The sequence below is a fragment of the Meleagris gallopavo genome, chromosome 1, assembly GCF_000146605.3.
Source record: "Meleagris gallopavo isolate NT-WF06-2002-E0010 breed Aviagen turkey brand Nicholas breeding stock chromosome 1, Turkey_5.1, whole genome shotgun sequence".
Lineage (NCBI taxonomy): Eukaryota > Metazoa > Chordata > Aves > Galliformes > Phasianidae > Meleagris > Meleagris gallopavo.
The window spans coordinates 120,454,597-120,476,526 of record NC_015011.2 but is presented as its reverse complement, the minus strand read 5'-3'; the positions used below and the strand labels follow the sequence as shown (position 1 = coordinate 120,476,526).

Here is a 21,930-nt window from a genome sequence, read left to right as displayed (position 1 = left end):
TAAATTATGATGGTCATGTTGCTTTTTTCTTTTTTTATAGCTGAGAAACTTCAGCTCATCGATGAGCAGTTTGCTGATTCCTATCCTCAGCATCATAAATATGAACCTTTAGAAGGCAAACTTCATGAATATAGGAAAGAAATAGAGAAGCAACTTCAAGCAGAGATGTCTCAAAAGGTATCACTCTGGCAACTGAATTTCAGGGAAAAATTTGTGAATATTGACACCTTATAGACCTTTAATATTTAAGAAAACTTGAAGAAAAATGGCTGATCATGCATAACTACAAATACAAAAAGCAAAGTTTATCAGTTACCAATTCTTAGTTTAATGATACTGCATGTGTATATTCCCATTTATCCTTTTGCTTCTTTTTTTAAATAATAAATCTGCAGAATGTTAAGGTCTTTATCCTGATGTTAATTTGGTAACACAATTTTTCTTATTTTGCTTTTACATTGGTACATTTTGTTTGCTCTTTGACTACTTTGTTTTATTGGAAAATGTTTATGTTTCATAGTAAACTATTTGTTTCTCTTCCCAGGTTCAACTTTGAAGCTTAAATTTCAGTATAATGCAAGGCATGAGTTGTTGCTATGTACTTTGACATAAATTAAATTTTTAATATTGATTAGAATTTATATAGCATTTCAAATGTTGCACAGAAACAAAATCATAACGTGAATTATTCCATGTTTTTTCCTTCCTGTAATTAAAGACACAGCTCTTTTGGAGTATTTTACTTCACTCTGTGAATATAAAAAGCCTGTCAGTAGTTCATACATCTGAAAAATGGAGCAGAGAATATACTGCAATTCATTGTATGGTTTTGGGTTGTTTTTTTTTTCAGATCAATAGCTTATTTCAATAGAAAAATGTGTGAATGTATTCACTGATCAATTAAAATTTTTAGGCACAGTTTAAAAGGCACTCATCTGCATATAAAGTGTTTGAGGAAACCAATTTATTCATATTTATTAAGATAGAGAAGTAGAAGGATGGAGAGTTAAAACTGAAGTCTGTGCATTTTATCTTCGTTTTTCCTTTAATTTTCACTCCCTAGTAGGCAATGTATTTTTGGTACGTAAAACATGTTAATTTGGGCATTAAGTTTGTCTCTGTTTAAGTAAAGCAGAAGATGGGAGACTAAAGCAGATAAAAATCACTTCTCAATTCAGTTAACTTTAAGATTCTTTAGCGATGTGTAGTGAACTGCTGTAGGACATTTCTAACCCACTTTGTGTATATACAAGTGAGACCGCTGTCTCACTGCATTCACAAATCCATCTCCATAGGACTGACCTCCTTTCCTTCTGATATGCTTACTTTCTATCTTCAAATTTTGAAGAATTGCATGAGGAGAGACAGATTGACATTGTTGTTTTTGAAGGGGTTCTGTTTAACCTTCTTTTCTTCCTTTATGTAAAAGCTACAACATTTTAAAGAAGTTGAAATAGCCAAGATTAAAATGGAGGAGAAAGCACAGACCCAGAAAGAAATCTCTGAGCTGCGGTATGAGTTAGAAAAGACACATCAAGCAAAGGCTGAAGCCTTGGTTTCCCGTGAAAAGAATGCTATTGAAAGGCTTCAGAAACAACAAGAGGTGAAATTCCAAATACTTGTTCTTAATCTAGTACAAAGTGACTGTGAGTCAATTAAACTGTTCTTTTATCTGTGGCAGGTTTATCTTCAGTTCTTACTCAGCTTATTAGTGAAAAGTTGGAATTTACTTTTGTCCTCATAAATAGAGGAACCTGTTCAGTAAATACAAGGATGAGTATGGTTAAATATTTAAGTAAATTTGGCTGGAAAATGAGCAGTTCTGCAAGCTACGGTTGAGTTATAATAAATACTTTTTAATCTGTTTTAATAACTTCACTGAATTCAGACCACTGAGATTTTGTTAGGAGTTGATACAACTGTTTGCTCTTCTATCTCCAAAACACAGCTTTTAGTTCTACTACAGATTCTTTCAGTTGCTTAGAAGAACTCTGAACTAAAAGGGATACATAGTCCACATGGTACAGATATGCAGATAGATGTCATTATATGTAGAAGAGTTTCAGTAGCCATTGCCTTTGCTGTAAGCATTTCCTCTTTTAATGATGGATACTGTGAAGAGAAACTAATGGTATTATTTTGTGATTCAGATAGAAGCAAAGGAAGTATATGCTCAGAGACAAAGTCTACTGAAAGATATTGAAGTCATGAGGACCAGAGAGGCAGAACTGAAGCAAAGAATTGAGTCATTTGAAATGTAAGTTGCTGAAGAGCATTTTCAATTCTAAATGTTGTTGGTCTTCTGGAAAGCATACTCCAAGATGTTACTGCTTCTGCAAAGCTGAAATAGATTTTTATATATCCCATAATTTGTGTTGGCATTTTGAACATTGTTGTGTACTACCTCAGTTGGCTGGGACACTTGATACAAAGAGAAGCCTTTTTTTTTTTTTTTCCATTCCTTTCATTCAGCCAAAACACTGCAGCATCACTTTGGAGGCAAGAAACCATATATTTGCTTTGAAGGCCTTGAATTAAACAGTAATGATTTTGAAGGTCTTAAATTAAAAAAGTAAGCAATCAACGCAGTATGTAACAGTCTTAACAGTTGCGATGCATGTATATGATGTTTTGCTTTTTTGGACTTGTTTTTTTCCACTACTAAGAACGTTGTCTTTCAGTTTTCCTTGGTCAAACTGGGAAATAACTAAACTGTCTTCTGCCAGGTTTTAAATACTACCTAAGTTTATTACTCTGTCATCTCTTTTATATGGCAAAATGAGTGTCCCACAGAAACGTGTCTTTTTTTTTTTTTAACAATCCAGCAGAGGGTGCTGATAGTGTTGGGCATGATGCTCGATTTCTTTTGAAGGCTTTCTGGTGTGGAAAGCTGAGCTAGGGTTACCCTGGGAGAGCTGCATAGTTGATTGGTACTGGATTTTAATTAGGTCAATTTATTTTCTGTCAGACCTTCTTGTTCTTAATGAGTTAGAATGACATGTTCTAATCGTAACTTTAAATTGCTAAGGTGTTCTAAGCAAGCACATCAACCTTTAATGGCTCTGAATCTTAAGGAAAAAAAAATTAAAAGCTCTGGAGTTTTGTCTTTGTAATTGGTCATTGTATATTTATTAATATTTCAGCACTCAGAAGCTTCAGGAAGAGAAAAATAAAACTATTGATGATGCACTTCGACGTCGAGAAGTTGCTGTGAAGAACATAGAGGAGACTTATGACCAAAAGCTTAAGACTGAACTCTTAAAGTAATTTTTTCTTTTCTCTCTAATAGAACGTGTGTTAATTCTTAAGAAAATAGAATTTAAAAAATTATAGGATTTCTTTTGAGAAACGTAACAAAGTAAGGACTTAAAAGTTTCCACTCACTCTTGTTTTAATTGCCTAGAATTATTTACATTTTTGCTTCGCTAGCAAGACGTTCTGTCAGATTCAGAAAATGCTTTCTATGGAAAATAATTCTCTTTTGATTATAGGCTACATTATTTTTGTAGATTAAATCCTGTGTTCTTTATATGGGAAAGAGATGTGAGATAAGTTGTATGTTTAGACAAGAGGATGTAAAGCATTAGTAACTTCCTTTGACCATGATTAAAAGAACTGGCCCTTTTATGGACACAGAAAAGTCATGGAGGTTAAAGTACAGTTAAAGAAAGGTTAGAGGTTTCTTGGGAAAAGAGTGAGAGACACACCAGCCCACACAGGCAGGTTAGTTCCTAGCTTAATATCTCCTTGTTTTGGGGATCTCTATTGTAGGTCACCCTCTCTTACTGACTCTATTCTGCTTCAGCATGATTTCAAAGAATTTGCTTAGAAATGCTCTTTGAAATGCTCATCTGTGACCACATTTGAGATTTTGCAATGAGTATATCTCACTGTTACTGCCTTCCTTTGAGTGCTTTGGTCACTTGGTTTCTTGATGCTTCAGTGCAGCATATGCTTTCAGTATGTTACTGCTCATGCTTATATCATGGCATGAAACAGTCATCCAGTTAGAAAGGTAAACCGAATGACTGATGCACTGTAACTTATTTTTGCAAGCCAACTGTTTGTATCAGCTGCCACGCAGTAAGTATTATCTGTGTTGGTGTATCTTAGCTTAAATTGCAGAGGAAAGAGCAGGTTTTGATGAGAATGATGTCTCAGCTGGAACTGAGTAGATACCAGGGTTTTGTTAGTGAGGAACGAAATGCAGACCTAACTGACCCACCTTGGTACCTTGTTTTAACCAGTTAGTCAGTAACAGCTAGTTACAAGAAATATTTGTAACACTCCTGGAGATTTCCATAACATTGAACAGTAAAGATGGATGACTGCTGGGATGTAAATACCTGGGCAGTGCTCAATGTCTAACTGGTTTGTGGTGGCATGCAGAGAAGCCAAGGGGACATTACTGTCCTGTACCATCCAACACCTTCATCCATTATCTGGATGATGACTCTGTGTGCTCTCAGCAACTTTGAACATGAGGCTTAATTAAGGGGAATGGCTGCCACAACAAATGGCAGTGTTTTGATGCAGGTGGACTTCGGTAAACTTGGGGATTTTGCCAACACAAACCTTAGGATTTTAACAAAGCTTAGTACACGGGGCAGAGAATCGTTCTGCAGTGGCACAAGTGGGGAGAAAGAATGGACTGAGCAACAGCCTTTCTGGAAAGGACATGGAAGTTCCAATGAAAGTCAGGCTGATGTGATCCACCAGCATGCTCTGGCAAATAGGGCCAACAGCACAATGAGTCACATTAGCAGCAGCGTGGACAACAGGCTGAGGGGTTGTTTTTCCACTAAGGTACTGGTGTAGGCTGCACTCTGAATATCATGCCAAGTTTTGGGCCCCTCAGTTCAACAGAGTTGTGGAGAAGCTGGAAAAAGTCTAGTAGAGGTCTGTGGAGGCAGAGGGAACACAGTTTGTTAATCTGTTGTAGGCCAGGCTTGATAATCTGGTAGCATCTTGAAGCTGCTTGGAGTTTTCAATCTTTTTGCTTCTAGATACCAGCTTGAATTAAAAGAAGAATATATAGCCAGAACCAATAAAGTTACTGAAGATGAGAAAAAAATAAAGGTAACCATCTCTCTTTGATTAATACAGCTGCCGTTGAGAGCATTTACCAACAGGTATCAAAGCAGCAGTTACTGAACAGTGACAGTGTTCAGTAACAGAGGTGTAACTGCCAGAAAAGCCACCAACTCAGCCTTTGAAAATCGTGTAGCGAGATCCAGTGGCAGGTCAGCAACTCCTTGCAGTTTAAAATGCAGTGGGAACCAGGAGCTGGTGCTTCACACGGAGGCTGAAAGCTTGCTTTTTCAGTTTCCCAGCTCTTTCTGAAGTTGTCCCAGCTCTTTTTGAAGTTGTCCCAGCTCACTCATTCTCTAATTGAACTCTGGTACAGCCTGATTGAATCGTTGCCAGCTTCTAAATTTATTGTGTGCAAGATGTTTAACCAAAGCTTGAGAAGAGAGCTGAGACAGATAGCATGTTTAGACTTCTAAGTTGGGGTCATGTGAAAGAGATGATATATCATGTGCATATGAATTTGATTTACTTAATTCTAAAATAGTTTTACATATGCATTGTATACACTCATGCAGTGATTTACATAATTTTGAAGGCGTATGTATACATACATGACAGTTATTATAAATTTTTGAATTAAATTGAATGTTGGACTTAGCAAGTTAAATTTTTTTGCTGATACAGTCTTTAATGTAATTGTCTATTAATCTAATTCAGCATTTGTAATCCTCCCTGCAGAGAAGGCTATGCTTTTGCGTGAAGAAGCTGTTGCTGTTAACTCCAAAAAGGAGGAACTCAAGCAAGCTGTGTCACGCACAAAAGAACTTGAGGTGATGTTAAATGTAAATTTAGAGAAACTGTATTCTAATAACTGCATGTGAGCTACATTAAAAAAAAAAAAAATAAGTGAAATAGAAACCAGCTTATAGTATAACAGTTTTTCTTTAGAAACATCTTCATCAACTTCTAAATTGTTCTTTATCTGCAGCTGGATTTGGAGTCAGTGAAGGCTCAGGTTCTGTTGGTAAATAAACAGAATCAGTTGTTGACAGAAAAACTGAAAGAGGTATCGGACTATCCTTTGCTAAAGGAGGAGAAACTGGAGCTCCAAGTGCAGAATAAACTACTTAGGCAACAGCTGGATGAGACTCGCACTGAGAACCAGCATCTTCGAGACAGTCAGTGTGAATGATTTAATCCTTTTCTTGTTTATGTTTCCCTTTCTGTTTTTCTTTAGAAATACATTTTCGTTGAAAGACATTCTTTGTATTATGTGTACTGTTAGTTGGCACTAGCCCTCCAACTGATGAATCTAAGTCCCTGACATTATATTTTTTTCAATATATCTGTGTAGTAGAAATCCTGAACTAAGTGATATCTATAATAACATGAATATCCCTTCCACCTCTTGAAAAGCATAATATTTCCAATAATAGCACTAATATGGTTAATAATGGTAAAAATAATATTACATCTTGAAGGGTGAGCCTGTGTGGAACCAGGATTTGGACTCCTGGAGTGGGTCCTCTCCAACTCAGAACGTTCTTTGATTTTTGTGTCTGTAGTTGTAAAGTGCTGATTATTTTTAATGTGCATCTGAAATTACTAGAAAGTAGAGATGTATACACCAGTTAGGTGGGGTTATGTATTTTCCTTCTATAGTAGGACGATGTGTGTAGTTCTTAAGCAACATGTGAACAGTCCTTTGTAAAAGAAAGAAAAAATCTTATGTACTTGCTTCAAACGAGGCCTAATTTTAGAAGACTTTGCTATGTCCTTGAAAACAAACGAGCTTTAAATTTCAAAGAGATATCTTATAGAGAAGTGAACAATTACTCTATGTTAAACTGTCTGATGTTTCTCTTTTGTGGAAGAACTGTCCCAGCCTTCAGCAGAGCACCTGGCCTGCCAAGCAGAGCTGAGGAAGGTGGAACATTCCAGGAGACTGGTGATGGATGAGTTTGAAAGTCATAAGCAGTTTTCAGAAAAGCAGCTCCAAAGTGAGGTGAATGATTCTTTCTTCTTTTTGTCATCCTGTTAACAATTATCTGTCTACCTGTGCAGGTTGCTCTGCAGGTAGTTAGGGGAATGCTTTGCACTTTGCTGGTTTTTATGACTTACAGAAACAAGAAAGCAACAACAAACTTCAGCCAACCAAACAACCCGAGTAAGTCTTTTCAAGCCATTAAGTTGTCAGTGCTGACTTTCACAGGTTCTGCTGGACCTGAAGAACACTTAGAAAGAAATGAGCATTCAAACTGTTCAGATTATTCTACTTTTAAGAATTACTCTCTCTTTTTTCCTCTGGATCTGCTTTAGGTTGAGCGTTCTGCCCTGTTAAAGGCCCAGTTGTTGGACTCTGAAGCTACTGTCAGGAAGTTAAATGTGCAGGTTGAAGATCTGAAACTACAGTTGAAACAAACACAGGCAGGTTTGTGTCTTGTTCTAAAGAAGTCCTTTGTGAAGTTTGCTTACCTAATCAATGTAAGAACTTCCAGATTCTGAGAAAATCCTTCAGTTAAAATATTGCCGTGGAGTGTGTTTCAAGTTTAAAATTAAGATCAGTTTAAAAGCCTTACAACTGCACTTTCAGAAAATAAACACATAGGAGGAAGAGAAAAATGTTCTTCTTGGAACACTTACGTTCTTTTTATTGTCTCTGTTTCAACTCAAGATAAAGACATTAATGTCTGGTGATAACATAATCACCTTTGTTTTTTCACAGTGAATTGTGTTTTAATGCATTTTGGTTCAGGAATGTTCATAGTAAGAATATTTGTATTTCATCGCTCACAATTTAAATCTAACTTTTAAATAGTTGTTGCCAAAACTAATAACTTAAGCACCTCGCACAGACATTATGAAGGCAAATACATTTTGTAAGGCAATTCAGTCTGCTGAAGAAATGTAATTCTAAAGATGCCTGTCAAGTTGCTGCTATCAAGCATGATAACTTTCATTTTCGGTACACGTGTAAATAAATTAAAAACCTAGAATCAAATTCTACAGTGATTATACATTGCATAGAATATGTTGCATCATAGTTCAGTACGTGCAATGCTTTCTATTATAAACTAGAATAATATGTATGTTTTCATATATGGTATAACTACCAGTACTGTTTGTAATCTGACATTCATTAGTGTCAAAATAACAAATGTATTTTAATTTAATGAAGAAATTCTGCTTGGAATTCTATTTTGCAGCATCTTAATAATGTTACTGAAGAACCTTTTAGATAGAATAAAAAAAATGTGGTAATTTTGCTTAGAAAGATGGGTCTTCAGGGGATACTGAAACAAGCAGGCAAAGCAGGAAGCTGACAGTTCTGAAAATATAAATGTAACAGATATTTTTGAGGAATACTTTTTATGTTTTTATTATTTTAATAACCCATTTGTATGTGTTGGGTTACTTTTTCCTAATTTCTTTTTGATCTAAATAGAGGCAGACTTTTAACCTAACTTGTGTCCTGCACCCTGTTATAATGTGATTGGATATACTGCATCCAAAGGGGTGACATTTTATTTCCTTTTCTAAACCCAGTTGAATTAATGACAACAAAAAAACTGTTTAATTAGAATATGTTTATAAGATAGAGTTCTACATGGAGGAATTACATCTGAAGGTAATTAAATTGATAATTTGCAGCTATGCAAAAAAATACATTCAAAACCAGTACATTGAATTCTCGAAATTTGAATAAATCCATTTTAAAATTATTTTGACGAAAGAAAGTGCCATGTGTTATTACTTCTGATGAGTTATGGGTCTCTCTCTTTGTCTTAACTGTCACTCACATTCTTGATCTGGAAGCTCTGGAAAATGAAGTGTATCGGAATCCCAAGCCTTCGCTCGTTGATCGCTCTGTCATTGACCTCGTTGATGATAGGATTGTACCTCCTGATATTTATACAGATAGCATATTCCTGAAGAATCCCATTGTGAGTGATGTCGTCAAGGGAAGTGCTGTGGCAAGAGCTGGCTGTCACCAGCAGTTACAGACACGTAGTGCTTCTCCAGATTCTGATCTGGAGTGCATGGCGCAAACCTGGGCTAGAATAAAAGAACTAGAAAAAGAGGCAGAGTATTTGGAAGAAGCCTACAGAAACTACCAGCATAGGATAATACAGGATACAGCTGCAAGCAGAACACCAAGAAAGATGCAGTCCCCTTTACTTCTCCAGTGTGCTGTTAGTAGAGTCCCCTTGACTACGCAGTGTGAACTTTTGGAGGATAATCCTGATTCCCAGCATTCTCTGAGCAGTCCAAGAGGGGAAAAATACATTGGAAGACACGGGCAGCCTGATGCCTTTAAAAATCCTTCAACACCACCACACAAAGGAGTGCCTCCTTCTAAATGCCGTTCTTCTACTCCTGTTTACAAATTGGAAAGAGTTCTCAATAACAAGAACCGTTCAGATGGTAAGTTACAATCGTTATTATGGGATCTGATTGGAGTTCCTCTTGCATGACTCAAAAAGAAAGATTTAGCACTGGTTGTCTTTCACTTATCAGTTTATTTTCTAAGCAGCAGGACAGTCATAGCTGCCCCTTAGCAGGGGTCACCTGCTCCAGCCCCTACCCCAGCTGGACACCCAGAGCAGAGTGCCATCCCCACATGCAGGTGGCTTTTGGAGATCTCCAGGGAGGAGACTGCAGCCTCTGAGCAGCCTGGGTTAGTGCTCCATCACCTGCAAAGCACAGAAGTGCTGCCCGGTGTCAGAGAAAGTCAGAGACAGAATGTGCTAGCTGTTAGGAATATCCATTCTTTATGGAAACATGGAGGAAATACATGGAGGGAGGTTGCGTGCACTGCTCTTAGTTCAGGTAGTTTTAAAGATAAGGCTATTTCATCTCATTCACAACACGTGTAATCCAATTACATGCAGAGATTGTTTCAAAAGTTGCTATTCAGTATAACTACTTTGGAAACTAGTAGAAGTGGTTAATGGTGATTAATCTTCCATCTGTATTCTTATCTTTTCATGTAGTTCTTGCAGTTTCACATGCACAGCAGAAGCTGCATCATCTGGCTTCCATCAGATTCTCTTTTCCAACCTGAAGGGTGTGGATTTGCTTTTATTCTATTGGCTGTGGCATTGTCATCCGTATTCCTGAGCAGTTGTGAGGGAGAAAGGATTAGTGCTTGCTCTTGAGTTTGGAATATTGTAATTTGCTATTAGTGCCTAAGAATTGTTCAGTAACTTTTTTTAAGTACTCAGAAAAGCGAGTGAAATAGAATACAATTGAAGATTTTGAAGAAAACATGTTCTTCTGTTTCAAATCTGCAGTACATCTGCTTCTTGAATCATGCAATTCTTGTCGCTCTATATCAAAATGGATTCGATAGAATGAAAAAAATACTAACAAAAATACTAAGGACAGCTTCTGTATAAAAGAAACACGAGAAGGGCAGCTAAGTTTGGAAAAGTGTTGGCTGAGGTGAGCTAGTGGAAAATATGGAGAGCACTGAGTGATGTGGAAGGGGCAGAAAGGGACTGATTGATCATTGCTTCACAGACCACAGAATCCTACGATGTTTAAAGAAAACAGAAGGAAGTACTTCTTCATATCATGAATAATTTGTGGAATTTATTGCTTCTGTGGCAACAGAACTAAATGGGAAAATAAAACATCCCTATTTGGAGGGCCTGGAAGCTGGTGGTGGCAGGGGTTTGTGGCCAGAGGCGAGATATCCCTGTTCTCATTTTCCTGTTTCCAAACATTTAATAACAGACGCTCTTGGAAATATGCTGCATCTGAACTATTGTGGCTCTCCTTGTTTTTAAACTCCTCTGGCAGTTTAAAAAGAAAAAATATGTGGTTTCTTCAGTACATTCCTGAATTCTTCAGATAAACTTCATCAGGTCTTGCCACCTCCAACTTTGCTAAGTATATTAACTATTTTCTCTCTCTCTCCCTCTCTCTCTCCCCCCTCATTTATTTATTTATTTGTTTGTCTGTTGAGCTACTGTCTGCTTGCAGAATTAACAGCATCCCATTTGTCACAGTGTTGTGAAGGTTGAAGCAAATAAATGACTATTTTTTATTTCTTTTATCATGGAGGGGTGGACCTGTCTTCTATTGTTACTTACTTATCTGTTAAAGCACTACTGCATGACAAAAGCATGAGTTCCTGGAGTGTGTTTTGAAATAGATTTTTGTTTCAGAAAGCAGGAGAATGAGTAGAGAAGTAGAGATTTTTAGATGAAATTTTCATTTTCAAGAAGAAATAAATAGTGGGACAATGGATTTAGAAGAAGAAAGCCTTTTTTAAAAAGCTAAGGAAACTGGTGACAAAGTGTGTTGTGAAGATGCTGAAAGAAAAGATGAGCTGCAAGTTATTTGGCAATTTTGGACAACAGACTATTCAAATTAGAAAGAGAGACATTTATAGTGAGACATCAGTGCAGATTGATCCTGTAGCTCTTAAGTATCAGGAAGTGCAAAAAGTAACACAAAGGATACATGAGTGCAAATAAATATGAAAGTCATAGGGGCCCTGGAGCATGCCCAGAGAAGGACAACAAAGCTGTGAGGGGTCTGGAGCACAGGTCTTATGGGGAGCAACTAAGGGAACTGGGATTGTTCTGTCTGGAAAAGAGGAGGCTCAGGGGAGACCTCATTGCTGTACAACTGCCTGAAAGAAGGCTGTGGTGAGGTGGAAATTGGCCTCTTCTCCCAGGTAATAGCGATAAGATGGGAGGTGATGGCCTCAAGTTCCACCAGGGGAGGTTCAGATCAGATGTTAGGAAAAAATTTCTTCTCAGAAAGAGTGGTGGGACAGTGTTACAGGCTGCCCAGGGAGGTGGTGGAGTCACCGTCCCTGGAGGTGTTTAAGAACTGTGTAGGTGTGGCACTGAGGAACGTGGTTATGGATGGTATTGGTGGTAGGTGGACAGTTGGAATAGATAATCTGAGTGGTCTTTTCCAACATTAATGATTCTTTACTTTTATAATTCTACCATTTGCAAGCTTCATTAAAAGCCTTTTTAGTTTTTTTGCCTTGGTTTCCATGGAAGCTCAAGGCTTCTCCTGTTATACAGTCTGTGGCATCCTTCCCTGATAACAACCCTTGGTAAGGGGATAAGATCTTCAAAATTTTTCTTCTTTCCTTTATCATCCATTTTCATTAATCTGTAGAAAATGAATGCTCCTCTTTGTTTCCTAATGAAGAATAGCCTTTGAGAGACGTCAAGCATTCTCTTTTTCTGGTCTAGTATGCACATAGCTAGCTTAAAATACAGATCAGCCACGTCTTCACTTGATGCCCAGTATGGGAGAAATTCTTAGGTATTTGGCACAAAGGTTGGATTTTGTGAGGAACAGGAAAGTATTATGGGGAGCTGTTAATCATAGGCCTCGTGAGCAGAAAATTTATGATAGCAAAGTATTGTAGAGGAGAATTCAACTACAAGGGGAAAAAAAATTAGAAACAGGACTTGGGTAGCTGTAGACATGAGAAAATGATTTCTTTAAAGGCAGCACTGCTTAAAAGTAATTTAAAAAATTGAAATGTTGTTTGTTTGTAAGAGGAAGGAGAAGGGGCAGGCAGGGAGGGTGCTTTTGTGTCACCAGCAGATCTGAAGTGCCAAACTCTGTTTTCCAGACAAACTTGCTCTGTTTTTGTCAAATCCTACACTGCTGGAAAGAAACAGTACGAGAAAATTCATATTGCTTACAGAATTGGATGTTAGCAGCCCTGCAGTGGTAGTGCATGCACATTGCAGTTATACATGGTTTGTGGAAACCAGGCTTATCTGGCAAGTCGAAGGATGAATAAATGATTAATACAATTTGTGTTTTGTTTTTTCTTATTGTGCAGGCGCCAGTGACTCGTACCTTGCCTCTTCCCAGCAGAGTGTTGATCAGGTGTTTTCTCCTATTTCAAAGCCACGCATTCTTTCACGTTCTGAGTCTCTTTCTTCCTCACCATCCAGTCATGGAGAGAAAATTAGGTAATTTCATTTACAAAGCAACATTTTAACCTGCTTTTTAAGGAGAAAAAAACCCACAAAACTTCATGGTGGTAGCTGCTTTTACAATTCAAACCATGAATTTTATCTCATAACTTTTCTAAAGGTGTGTAACATTTCCATCCTTAGAATATCCTCTCCCTTTCACGTTTTCCATTTAAAACTTTTCATGTATCGGTGTTCTGATGAACTTTTGAATGCTTCGGATGCTGTTCTTTAAAACAAAGTGTGGTGTGGGTCATCATGTTTCAAAAACGCTGCAGGATGTAAATCTATAGTGTCAGTTAGGCCTTCTGTTTGATTTTATTTCCTTACACAGTAAGCCACTTTCAGGCAGCTGAATAGAAGATTCATTGCTAATAAATTATGGGAAACAAGTTGATGTAAATGTAATTCTAGCAGTTTGCTCTCATGAGCTTTCATGGGATTTGACAGATGTGACTCTTTAGTGGGCTTCTGCATCATCCGTGTAAGTATGAACCTGATAAGACTAACAGTAATTTCTGCTGATGTTGTCGACTAACATGAAAACAAACCTCATTTCATAAGACAGTTGACTCTTTAGAGTCTTCTTCTGTAACTAGTGCTTACAAGTGCCTCCACTTTCCAAGACTGAAAATCTTGATTCTTCAGTAAAAGCTCAACTGTTTAGTATCTGATGTGTCGTTTCCTAGGAAAAGACACTTGAATCAGTGTCTTGCTTGCCATCGTTCCAGACTTTATTGCTGTAGAAAGATGGTTGTGCTAGGGCAGCTCTAGTGGTCATTCGTAGGGCTCTTATTTTCTTGCTTAATATGCATTTAGTGTAGAGACAGTCTCTCCTGTAGTTAGAATTTCGGAAGAGCCTTTATGTTTTTGGCCTGGAAAAGAAGCTATTGAAATTTTTGGGGGCTGTGAGATTAATTCTGACGTTGGTGTTTGCCTTCCCGTGGCTCTCCTTTGTCTGGTCATTCACATTTTCTCCAGCGTGCATCAGGTTTGCTGTACTGCTGTGACAGAACTTAGAAAGGGGATGTTGAGTGGTAACTTACATGTTAGGGTTTTATGGGAAAATGCTCCAATGCTGTGAGGAAACGTACTTCTTTGAAGGGCGTTGGAGAGTTTGAACTACAAAAAGAATCCACTGTGGGAACAGTAAGCAGTATGACCGAGTTGTGTTACAGAGAATAGGCGGTGGGTGGTGGCTGCTTTCTTGGGTTCCTTGTGACAGATGAGGGATGTGTGGTCCCAATAGCTTTCTCGGACTTCCTGCTTTCCCAAGACATCTTTAAAGGGAAAATGTTGTTTTGTATAGGATTTTGGAGGGTTTTTGTGCATTGGGCTATTTTCTGTCGCTTTAAGTATTTGAGAAGTGCCATGTGTGGGCTTCTCCACTTACTCCCATTATAGGCAAAAGCCACATTACTGATGTCTACTGTGGGATTAGTTTTATGACCTGCAGATTTTAAGTGATGATGGGAACCTAAGTGAAAAGAAAAGATGCTGTTATAACACCAGTAAACCATTAAGTTTGACTTCTGTCAGTGGGGAAGAACAACTGCTTCTCTGATCAGGACCTTGTTTATTTATATTTCAAAATATGAGCAGTATGAAAGAAACCAGTAAATACAGACAGGAAGACTGGGGTTATAAGGCAGACGAATAATCTGACCGTTCCTTTTTCATATATGGCTGAAGCTGACTGAGGCTTGATAGTGGTTTTAGGCTTAAAGTAATTTTATGCACTAACAAAGTAGTTAAGATGGTGTTGGTTGCTTTTTGTTTGTAGCTTAATGGTCATTTTGAGCTTAACTCTTGCGATTTATTTGGTGTAAATGGGGCAGCCTACCAGCTTGTACTGAATATGTCTCACTATAGGGATATGGTTTTTTCGTTCTCTGCTTTTAGCCCTATGGAAGGCCTGAACTGCTTAGAAATTCTAAGCACAAACGTATTTATGGAAGGGTGAAAAGCAACAGCTGGTGTGTAGTAAGCTCCTTTATACAGCACCGCTGATGAATTGGTGACCTGCACTACTTTTGCTATTCAGATTCTGGTCAGTTTAGCAGAAAGGTCACGTGGGAGATCCCGTTCTTTCACATCATCTTTCTGATTAGATAAACGGGGATTTAGAATGAGGGCACTAACCCCATTTCTTATTGAATTTTCACCCCTGCGTATATGTTTTGCCAGACACATAATCCTAATACATTTCAAACACATCTGTTAAAATGACATCGAAGTGGGAATTAGTTGAACACAGAGCCAAAAGGAGGCAATTTTTGTTTTTGTTTTTGTTTTGAATTTCAATTGACTGCGTGTCACACTGTTGCATTTCTATTGTTTCAGTCCAATGCCTTTATGTCATGTGTAGGTCTTGGGGAAAGGCTGTGGGGGCAGTGCCTTGTAGCAGAGGGCTGTCATTCAGTAGAAGTTAGAGAAGTGTATTTACTACCATAACTTTGGAGGCAGAAATCTGCAGCGTTTTGTTTGCATGAGTTTTTACGTATGGTTAAATGGGTTGCTGTGCGTGTAAGTAAACCTGTATTTAAACCTCAAACTGCTTTTTGCTTAAAAGTTGTATTTTCAGTTATTTACCTTCTTCCTCCTTCTTTCAGACTTCAGAATCAACGGATAGATAACCGAGATTTGAGTGATAGTCCCAAACCAGAGAAACTAGTATATGAGGACCTTGAAGAGCACGTTTCTCCTCTTGAATGTAAGTTTTAGTGCAATTTTAGACAGTTTATTTAACACCGTAGGGCTTGAGAGTTGCAAGACAACTGTCTTGACAGTTTAAAACTGTAACTGGAAAGGAGAAATTCCAGCTCATGCTGGAAATAAGGAACAAGAAACTGGCTCAGGTGATGAGTTCTTTTTCTTCTTACTTGCATCTTTAGAAGAGGGTGCGGAGTAATAAATAGATGCTAAATTCTAGTTGGTTTTGAAATTTGGGAACGTTCTTGTTCAGAACTCTTGCATAACCTTGTTCTGACTAGTGCGTGTCAGTCTAACACTTGCTTCAGAATGCTTTAAAATTGTGAGGGTTTTTGCTTGTTGGTTTGTTTTAAGGAAAGCATGCTAAGTTTGTAAGCAAACCTGAGGCCTTATTGTATTTGCTGCGTAAAACAAAATCACAAGGAGTGTTTTTCATTGACAATATTGGAGCAGTATTACCATGTTGTGTTCTGCAGATACTTTTCTGGAGCTATTACTGCTCTTGTTGAGTTTTCCTTCAGTAACTGAGGCTTAGGTTATGAGTTAGAAGTTAATTTTGAAGTATATATGAATGTGCAAGGAACTTTTGAAATTGTTTTGGCATTAGTCAGCATCTTAGAGTGTGTTTGGAACATGGTTAAGTTTCTGAAACACAATTTGTATCTTTTTATTTATTTGTTTGTTTAAATTTTTTTATCAACTTTGCTGGCAGAGGGAATTCTGTCACTGTGTTGTGTTTCATGTTGTGTGCTGCAGGAATGTTTTTTTTATGCACTGAAGTCAGTTGTAGAAAATTTCATGCGTAAGCAAGGTATGGTAGAAAAAAGAGAATAATAAAAGTTAATGTTCTTTATTGCCATTTATGTATGAAGACAGAAATAGAAGCACAGTTATGGGCTTAATTTCCTAGTTTCTCAGCATTTGAAGAACCTATTAATGGTGGGCCTGAGCAGCTTCATCTCCTATGGAAACATGAGTTTAATTTAAGTAAAATTATCAGTGAGAAGGATAGTGAATAGTATGTTTTAACACCTTCCTCATTTCCAAAATTCATCTATGTCTATAAAGTCTTGAGACTGACAGATGTCATTGAATCACACATCATTCACGAACTGATAGTGAAGAGCTGGTTGTTATATGGAAGACAGAGAACAACTGAGTTTCAAGAAAATATGCTTCACTGGTGTGTTTTCTCAAGTTGCTTTCACATTAGAGATTTTTAAGAACACATTTCAATTTTACGTGTGTCACATATGTGAGTGGACTGGCATTTTCTTTGCAGCTGGGCCTGAGTACCTGCTGTGCCCATATAACTTATTACCACTGTATCATTCATTGGCACATGGTAGTCAGTAGGAATGATATTATGAATTTGCCTATATCAGTGATTTCTAAATTAACAGTACTTTAGTTGAGTCAGACTGCCTGAATTCGCTTGATCTAGAAGGGAAATCAGAGTGGCTAAAAAACTGGGGACAGTAATCGGGAGAAACTAAAGGGAAGAATGTAAAATCCAAGTAAACATAGTACATAAGATATGAGAGGGGAAGAAAGGAAGTTGGTTAGAGTACAAAGGAAAAATCAATGGAGTGAAGGAGATACCACAGAGTATGGGGCCCCCGACACAAGGAGCTGTTGGAGTGGGTCCAGAGGAGGGCCATGAAGATGATCAGAGGGCTGGAGCATCTCTCCTGTGAGGACAGGCTGAGAGAGCTGGGGCTCTTCAGCCTGAAGAAGAAAACGCTCCTAGGGAACTTTAAAGTGGCCTTCCAGTACCTGAAGGGGCTTACAGGAAAGCTGGGAAGGGACTTTTTTGAAGAGTGTGTAAGAGGCAGGATGAAGGGAAGTGGTTTTAAACTGGAAGAGGATAGATTCTGACTACATGTTAGGAAGAAGCTCTTTACCATGAGGGTGGTGAGACACTGGAACAGGTTGCCCAGAGAGGTTGTGAATGCCCCATCCCTGGAGGAATTCAAGGCCAGGCTGGATGGGGCTGTGAGCAACCTGGTCTAGTGGGAGGTGTCCCTGCCTATAGCAGGAGGTTGGAACTAGGTGATCTTAAAGGTCCCTTCAGCCCAAACCGTTCTATGATTCTATGGTTTTAAGGTGACAGAAGAGAATGTGGAAAGCCTCGTAGCCATACTTTGAGTGAGCTTGTCATGGTTTTATGATTTCTGGTTATCGATATTCCACATCACAACATCATGTAGTGCACTGGGAGTTAAACTGTTAATGCTCCAGTTCTGGGCACCTGTCCAGAAGAGAAGAAGAACTACACACCTCAGGGGGCTTTGCGGATAGAGAGGAGATATAACCCTTGGCAAGGTCACCTGATGTGTTCTTCGTCTGCTCTCCTCCCTGCTGCTCAACCATACTGCACATCTCACCTCAGTGTTATGGGGAGGCCTATCCACCATTTGGACACTCTCGCTGTATTTGAGACGGAGCTTTAGCAAGAACTGGTTGGGTGTTGGCTGCAATTACTTTTAGTTACTTGCTAGTCTTAAGGATGTAATGCATCTCTTTCTGTCCATCCTTACAGAAAGGAATGAATACGTATGAGGAAGTTTGTATTTTTTTTCACTGCACACTAACCGTGGTTCATACTGTACTGTTTTGTCTGTTTTTCCTGCTTATGCAGTCAACAGACTTCTAGAAATTAGAAATAGAAATTAGATGTTAATATTTAACCAGAACCTGTTTGTGATAGGATTCTTTTTTATCTATTTCAACATTGCAAATACCCTGAAACATAGTGATGCTTCACAGGGGAATAATTTTGCTGTTGAAAACCTTATAATTTAAACCTGAAGAGAGGAGGAAGAGAAATAATAAAGGAAAACATTTTGTTTTGAGTGTAATAATTCATTATTATGGTCTTATGTAAAACAGACGGAATTGAGTTGCCTCGGCAAAGCTGATAGCACCTCTTGTTGCTTGTGTAAAAAGCTGAAAATATTCTCACCCATACCAGAGAGGTTGTGGATGCCCTGTCCCTGGAGGTGCTCAAGGCCAGGTTGGATGGGGCCCTGGGCAGCCTGGTTTAGCATTAAATGTAGAGGTTGGAAGCCCTGCCTGTGGCAGGGGGGTTGGAGCTTCATGATCCTTGAGGTCCTTTCCAGCCGAAGCCATTCTATGATACCAGTGCTAGGCTGGCACTTCAGCATAACTTTTCTGTGATGCATTCGTCTAAAATTCCTGTGCAATAATTTTAATTGAAGAGATTCAGATCACGCTGAGAGAGAGAGACTGCTCAGTTTGGATGTGTTGTCATCATACAAAAGACTTCAGTATTTACTGCAGCGTCGAAAAATGTTTGAAACCTCGATAATATCTGAAAGATGGAACATTTATATTCTCTGGCCTTGAGCCAAAACGTAAGGATATACGTGAGGTATCTGTACTGCGTTACATGAAATGTTTGGAAAAATGGTTCTGTGTATTTTGGGTTGGCTGCCCACTACAAGTGGCAACGTTTTGCAGTCTCCTGTAATGCTGGGATAATAGCAGTTTGTGCATTTTGCAAAAATTATGAAGATGGAATTGAGTACAATAGGGGGAAGTACAGCAGTTGCCTTTTTTTTTTTTTATTCAGAGCCATTTTTCACACGTGAAAGTATAATGCAGAGTATTTGAGTTAACATTATCCATCCTGTGCCCTGAAGAAGGCAAGGATCCTAATAAAATATGCGATAAAGTAATTAAAAGTTGTTTTATGTTCTTGAAGTGGATGAGTTAAGTTTGGATATGTAATTTTTCTGCGATCCGTGTCACGATTATGTAAAGAAACGAAAACATTTTGGTTTTCTATTATATATTTATTCATGATTCTGTTTTGGCTTCATAAACAGATGCGTTCCAATAGCTAATTTAAAAACTAACAATTCGGTAATTAAATAAGCAAGCACAGCCTGTGATAATTCTTCATCCTCAGGGACATGGTCAAGTTGGAAGGAAAATGCTCAATTAGTGCTTATATTTATGAGCTCTAACGCAGCCATTCCCACACTTTGTGTCCATTCCTTTGCTCCGCTATTGTGATTGCAGAATAATGAAGCCATTGTTTGCATTTCTTCTCCAGATCAGGGGGACATTCCAGAGCAGTGTGAAAGTGATGTCTTGCATCCATCTGGGGACACTGTCAATGGAAACCATGTCACAGCCACTGTGCGAGCAACAGCCACTTCTCCGCAGGACTTGAGTGAGTTCTCAGCTCAGAAACAAAAGTGAATGCCCCTTTTAGATGTCAACTGCGCAAAACAAAAAGCTAAATATTGAACGTTCTGTAGGTCTGGGTGCTGAAGTGATTGAAAACTTATCCCAAAAGCGTTATGCAGTAAAGAAGAAGGAATGTTTTCTTTTGCTTTACTCCACGAAGATGACTTTTGTTGCCCTAATTTTGGTTAAACGTGTTTTTAATTAAAAGATTTTTATACTGTCTCCTCCCCTCCCTTCTTTCTCCAACTTTTCCAGAGAGGATTTTAATTTTTCTTTTCACCTTTTTTTGGAATGATTATATAATATTGTCTCTGTTCTTGGGTATTTTCTGTACTGTATGTGTGGTCTATTCCTTTTTTTCCTCTTGAACTCCGTTCACAAACTGCATTATCACAATGCTGATTTAATTCTTTGGGTGGATGGAGGTGATTTCAGTGCAGCATATGCAGCTTTTCTAATTGTGCTGGATAGCAACACTGTAATTATTTTTATTTAGATAAGAGCTTGCTAGCTTCTAACGTTGCCCAGTTTTTGGTTTGCCCATCAAATTGCCATCTGAATGCTGTTCCACTTATGTGGCTTTTCAATATACTGGTCACATAGGCAGTCCGTCCTGCAGTAATGTTAAGAGATTTTTAAAGTACTTTGCTTTATAAAGAATTAGATCCAACCACATTGCTGAGAGGGAAAGGGTATAGCATGGGCTGTAAGGTAAGAGATTTAATGAGAAAGTTCAAGATTGGAATGAGAATTGCAGAGAGACATTTGTCAGCTCTGCAGCCCCCACTCGGGCTCTCCCGTTCAATTCTTGGGCAGTCATACATCAGGCTGAAATGTATTGAAGTGGAAAAAAACGCTGCCAGATAGATAACTGTGGTGTACGTATTGAAAAAAAAAAAAGAAAAAAAAGGAAAGAAAATCCAGTTGTTTTTCATTTACCCTTAATGCTATCCAGGAACCTGTAACTTACCTGAGTGCTACTGTAGTAGATTACAGAAGTATATATAAATCATATCAGAGAGGTTGAAATAATTTTTCGCAGCTGTGTTGGATCAAAGAGAGACTGAAGAACAAAATACAGAAGACAAACACTGGGAAGAGGAGAAGAAGGCCGGAGAAGAAAGGAGAGAGGGAGAACAACAGGGAACAGGGGAAAGGGAGCAAAATGAAACGGAAGAGCTGAAGAACGAGACGGTGATTAAATATTTTAATTTCTGACAGTAATGGGGCTTTGTACTGCCATATTATTTTAGATGTTAAAATAGATGTTGGTTAGAAATAGATTTTATTCTTTTTAGACGAAAGTAGTAGAGACAAAGTTCTTTAATGCATTTGTATGTCTAACCTAACCAAAGGATCTTGCTAGAATCGTAGAATCATAGTATGGCCTGGGTTGAAAAGGACCACAATGATCATCTAGTTTCAACCCCTCTGCTATGTGCAGGGTCGCCGACCACCAGACCGGGCTGCCCAGAGCCACATCCAGCCTCGATCATCCAAGCTAGAGCTTGTTATGTCAAGTAACTTTTCCACTGGAAATGGATGCTTTTTATTCCATTCTTCATGTTAATGATTCATGTTCATACAGTTTCATATTGAGAATGCAAGTGTCACCAGATGACAAGCAATACATTTGTCATCTATCTGATCTGCACTTGCTGCTGTATGACATCACCAGAACGTCTGAATGTCCATCTTTTCATTAGCCTTTATCAGGGTAACTACCCTAACTAGGATGTCTATGGGGAAGCAGAGGTTATAAGGAGACTGTATGGAGTTTAAATCCTTTTGAACTGATGAGCACATACTGAAATAGCGTTCTGGCCCTTTGGGTACTGTATATTGTTTCTTTTTTTTGTTCCCCCCTGCCTTTCTTCTTCCTCTTCCCACTCTTAAGACCTCAGTTAATTCAGTGAATTACACAGCCTCTCAGTGTCAGCTCATCTTCTTCAGTCAACATGCAGTTGTCCACCTCAGCCATGCACTTCAGCCATAGAGAGAAGGA

At 38.3% G+C, this 21,930-nt stretch overlaps 1 protein-coding gene across 1 annotated transcript in view; it reads left to right on the top strand.

Annotated features, from left to right (window-relative positions):
• Positions 1–21,930, top strand: part of OFD1 (OFD1 centriole and centriolar satellite protein) — a 29,074-nt gene that overhangs the window by 4,838 nt on the left and 2,306 nt on the right. The window contains exons 6-19 of the mRNA XM_010726377.3: positions 41–177; positions 1,430–1,603; positions 2,151–2,257; positions 3,144–3,263; positions 5,007–5,079; positions 5,772–5,861; positions 6,020–6,209; positions 6,906–7,036; positions 7,351–7,462; positions 8,848–9,456; positions 12,860–12,992; positions 15,608–15,708; positions 19,789–19,908; positions 20,968–21,119. Of these exons, the coding sequence (XP_010724679.1) occupies positions 41–177; positions 1,430–1,603; positions 2,151–2,257; positions 3,144–3,263; positions 5,007–5,079; positions 5,772–5,861; positions 6,020–6,209; positions 6,906–7,036; positions 7,351–7,462; positions 8,848–9,456; positions 12,860–12,992; positions 15,608–15,708; positions 19,789–19,908; positions 20,968–21,119 (2,249 nt within the window). The remainder of the gene's footprint in view (positions 1–40; positions 178–1,429; positions 1,604–2,150; positions 2,258–3,143; positions 3,264–5,006; positions 5,080–5,771; positions 5,862–6,019; positions 6,210–6,905; positions 7,037–7,350; positions 7,463–8,847; positions 9,457–12,859; positions 12,993–15,607; positions 15,709–19,788; positions 19,909–20,967; positions 21,120–21,930) is intronic.